Source organism: Octopus bimaculoides, chromosome 1 (genome assembly GCF_001194135.2).
Source record: "Octopus bimaculoides isolate UCB-OBI-ISO-001 chromosome 1, ASM119413v2, whole genome shotgun sequence".
Classification (NCBI taxonomy): domain Eukaryota; kingdom Metazoa; phylum Mollusca; class Cephalopoda; order Octopoda; family Octopodidae; genus Octopus; species Octopus bimaculoides.
In genome coordinates this window covers 129,300,330-129,304,574 of record NC_068981.1, presented here as the reverse complement: position 1 = coordinate 129,304,574, position 4,245 = coordinate 129,300,330, and the positions used below count along the sequence as shown (strand labels likewise).

At 37.0% G+C, this 4,245-nt stretch overlaps 1 protein-coding gene across 1 annotated transcript in view; it reads left to right on the top strand.

Annotated features, from left to right (window-relative positions):
- Positions 1 to 4,245, top strand: part of LOC106878161 (uncharacterized) — a 26,323-nt gene that overhangs the window by 13,584 nt on the left and 8,494 nt on the right. The window contains exons 6-7 of the mRNA XM_014927304.2: positions 2,558 to 2,634; positions 3,376 to 3,489. Coding sequence (XP_014782790.1) covers positions 2,558 to 2,634; positions 3,376 to 3,489 — 191 coding nt within the window. The remainder of the gene's footprint in view (positions 1 to 2,557; positions 2,635 to 3,375; positions 3,490 to 4,245) is intronic.

Genomic DNA, 4,245 nt, shown 5'->3' with positions numbered 1-4,245 from the left:
TGGGGGGGGGATTTAGAGAGAAAGATTGAGTGAAGGAAGGGAGTGGATAGAGAATAATAGTGCAAGACAATGGAACCATTCTCATACAGAAAATGGAAAACTTTTCTTTTTCAATGATATATGATAATTGCAAAAAGAAATGTTGCCTATCTGTCTGTCTGACAGTTATTTTGTCTGCCTCTCTCTCTCTCTCTCTCTCTCTCTCTCTCTCTCAGCAAATAGCTGTGGATGTTACTGTTACTTTTCTACAGTTAAAGGGATAGGTAAAATGTTTATCAGTATTTTCAGAGTAGACTGATGCATAGATACATAGATCAAAAGAAAAGTAGTTGCATAGATGTATACACACATTGTTAAATTAAAAACGGGAGAGAGGAGGGACACAGGAAGTGAGAGAGACAGTAGATACATAGATCGAAAGAAAAGTTGATACATGAATACATAGACATATTGTTAAATCAAAGACAAATAACTACAACTAATATTAGATGTCACTTTCACTTTTCATTACCATATGAGGATAAAATTAACTTGTACGTGGCTGAGTACTCAACAGACATGCATACCATTAACATAGTTCTCAGGGAGATTCAGCCTCACACAGAATATGACAAGGCTGGCCCCTTTCACTTACAGCTACAACTCATTTTGGCCAGCTGAGTGGACTGGAGTAAGATAAACTTTTAAGTGGTGGAAAGAAAATGAAAAAGATCCTATATAGGGGCAGGAAAATCTTTTTAGTCGTTAGGGTCACTATGGGTGTTAATCCATTCCTAACAGTGGCATTTGTAGGTCTCACAGATCTGGAGGCCAAGATCCCCCAGATAAACACTGATGCACAGGCAGTTGTTATCAAACTGAGTGTGAATCGAGGGCAAAGTCACTACACGGCGGAGTAGCAATTATTTCATCTTAACTTTCACTGCTTATTCTAAACGCATGACATTTTTGCCTCACAATATGGAACATTTCTTTTTCTTTCACACTTTTTAAAAAATGGCACTCGATCGCTTATAATGATGAGGTTCCTGTTTATCTGATCAATGGAATAGTCTGCTCATAAAATTAACACGCAAGTGGCTGAGTACTCTACAGACATGCATACCATAACGTTCTCAGGGAGATTCAGCCTCACACAGAATGTGACAAGGCTAGCCCCTTTGAATTACAGCTACATCTCATTTTTGCCAGCTGAATGGACTGCAGCAAGATGAAGTAGAGTACCTTGCTCAAGAACACAGCATGCCACTGGGAATTGTGGGCTGAATACTCCTAACCTCTGAGCCACATACCTTCACTCTTAACCATAGAGAAAAGGAGTGAAGCAATAAAAACAGAGAAAGGAAAGCTTCAGTCATTTAAAATGATAACTAGACTGAAATACAATTGATCTTTTCTAGCTTCTTTACTTTTAACAATGAAGAAAAGAGAAAGACATTTAGTAATGCATAGAGGGAAAGTCTTCCAAGTGTTTACATTTTCATTCTGGGAGTTCTAGAATGATCGACTGTTAGTTCTCTCTTTCCTCCTACTCCTGGTACTTATTTGCCTTCTTTCATAGTTTTTCATGCCTTTTAGTTGGGGGGAAAGACCATGTTTTTTTTTTTTTTCAGGCACGTTTAACGTTTCCTCTACAAACAAGCCCCCGCTCATTTATGTGTTTGTCTCTGTGTCCCTCCACCACCATTGCTTGGCAACAGATGTTGGTGTGTTTGCATTCCTGTAACTTAGCTGTTTGGCAGAAGAGACTGATAGAATAAGCACCAGATTTACAGGGAATGAGACCAGGGGTTGATTTCTTAACTAAAGGGTGGTGCTCCAGCATGGCCACAGCAAAATGACTGAAACAAGTAAAAGAATGTTCTGTACCACTAAACCAAGAAGGTTCTTTGAGTATGTTTGATATATTTTAAGGCCTATATAGTTATTCTATTTATGTTTGCGTAGCTGAGATATTTTGGTTGGATTATATAGTTATCGGTTTTACACTTCTTTCTATATTCCTCAAGTGTCACAATATAGAAACATTTCTCATGGTACCAGCACACAATTTACAGATGCTTACGTTTTTTATGTTTTCCATGAAGTTTTCATGGCTCCAGCTAGTCATTAAAATTTTACTAATGTTGACAGTGCCTTTCATCTTTCTGATGATGGTAAAATAGTATCAGTCAAGTACTACAGTTGATTTAATGGGCCGTATATGCTCTCCCAAAGTTTGGAGCATTGTTTGTAGAATCTTTAGTCAGATAAAATGTTTTGTGGTATTCACTTAGAGTCCTTTACATTCTGAGTTTAAATTTCACCAAAGTCAACTTTGCCTTTCATCCTTTTGTGGGTTATTAGGGTCAATTTAATCAACTTTATCCTCTCTCCCTAAAATTAGTGATCTTGTGTTTATATTAAAAATCATTATTGCTATGTCAGATCCAAACTGTAGTTGTTTTTAAATTGCTGTCTTCAGAGTTATAATTGATATGTTAACATGCAATATTTAAAAAGAAATGACTGGATTCAAAATGTATCAAGTTAAATATCATTAACTATTCAATTTCAGTCACCTGTGCCTTCTGTTGTCCAATCAGCCTCTTTTGCTCTCTCTAACCTTGCCAGAGAAAATCCAAGCATACAAAGGTATTTATGAACAAAACAGATTGAAGATTTTTATGTTTAATTTCAGTTCTTCTTACTCATGATTTCATTTGAAACATTTCTATTAAAATGGTATATTTTCACACTTAGCATAATTTGATTGTTTCTCTCATTTTGTAGTATCACCATCATCATAATTTAATGTCCTTTTCTCATGCTAGCATTGGTTGGACTCAACATTTCTATTGCTAATGAAACCCTGTGGCTATTTTGGTGACATTTTAAAAATAATTTCCAAATTATACTGCTTCAAATATTGATTTGGCATCACTAATTTCCAGTCCTCATCCTAATCAAACAACCCCTCTTTTAAAATGTGAGTAGTCTTGAACAAGAAACCTGCTTTGCTCCAACCCTTTTCTCTTGTACTTTATCTGTCTACTTATTTTCCTGGCATAAAGTTCTCCCTCCCCACTCATGGTTTGTAGTCTTGCAAGCTGCATGACTATCTCATTAGTGTTAGTGGCATGTTAAAAGCACCCAGTACACACTGTAAAGTGGTTGGCATTGGAAAGAGCGTCCAGCTGTAGAAACCATGCCAAACAGTTCTTGGGCCTATCCTGTCAAAATTTTCAGCTCATGCCAGCATGGAACATAGACATTAAATGATGATGATGGTGGAAAATATCTGATTTAATTATTAAGATAATTGCTTATTACACTCTTAATATGAATGATTTGCAGTTATTTTACCAGCTGATTCTTTGTTTTATTTCATTGTAGAACGATGCTTGATAATAACATATTATCCAACATCATTCCTTTCTTGCATATTCATTTCAACTCCTTTGATATTTTGTGTGAACTTGGTTGGGTATTAACTTACCTTACTGCCAGGTAAGTTTCCATTAGTACTTATGCACTTTTTTGTGGTTTTCAGTATTAATTGTAAATTACAGTTTTGATCAAGTCAGTTTAAGATGTTTTAGCTATTTTCATTCTAATCTACTTTGTTTGCATTGATCTTGAACTTAAAAATATACAAAGTCTACCACTTTCAAAACTTTGTTCATCAGTTTGAGGCCTTTGTAATTCCATACCTGTGAAACATCTCTTTTAAGTTTGTGTTGATGATGGTAATGTTTGGCCAGTTATTAGGATTACACCTTCCTGATCAGCCAGCCAACATGGGAGGCTTCTGTGTTGTTGCTCAACTTGTTAAAAAAGCAACTTAATCTTCTCCAGAGGTATTTCTTGTTGCAAGACAGTGTAGGAGAGAGAATAGTGATGTCGTAGGAGAGAAATGTGTTCGCATGGATGATGGTATGCTTGCACTAAATGAGGCTGCAAAGAAAGAGGTCTGGAGATGCCACTATGATAGATTGCTTAATAAAGAGAATGAATGGGAGAAAGAGAGCCTGCCGTATGTCGACCCAACAGAGGGACCAGCTATCCGAGTTGACAGTACCAGGGTAGATAAAGCAATTAAGAGTATGAAGACCGGGAAAGCCCCCGGCCCATCAGGAATCACTGCAGAGATGCTCAAAATATCTGGCAGTGTTGGCTACAGCCTAGTCACCCGTATTACGAACCAGGTGATACACGAAGGAGTCATACCCAATGACTGGTGTAGCAGCACCATAGTCAACTGCT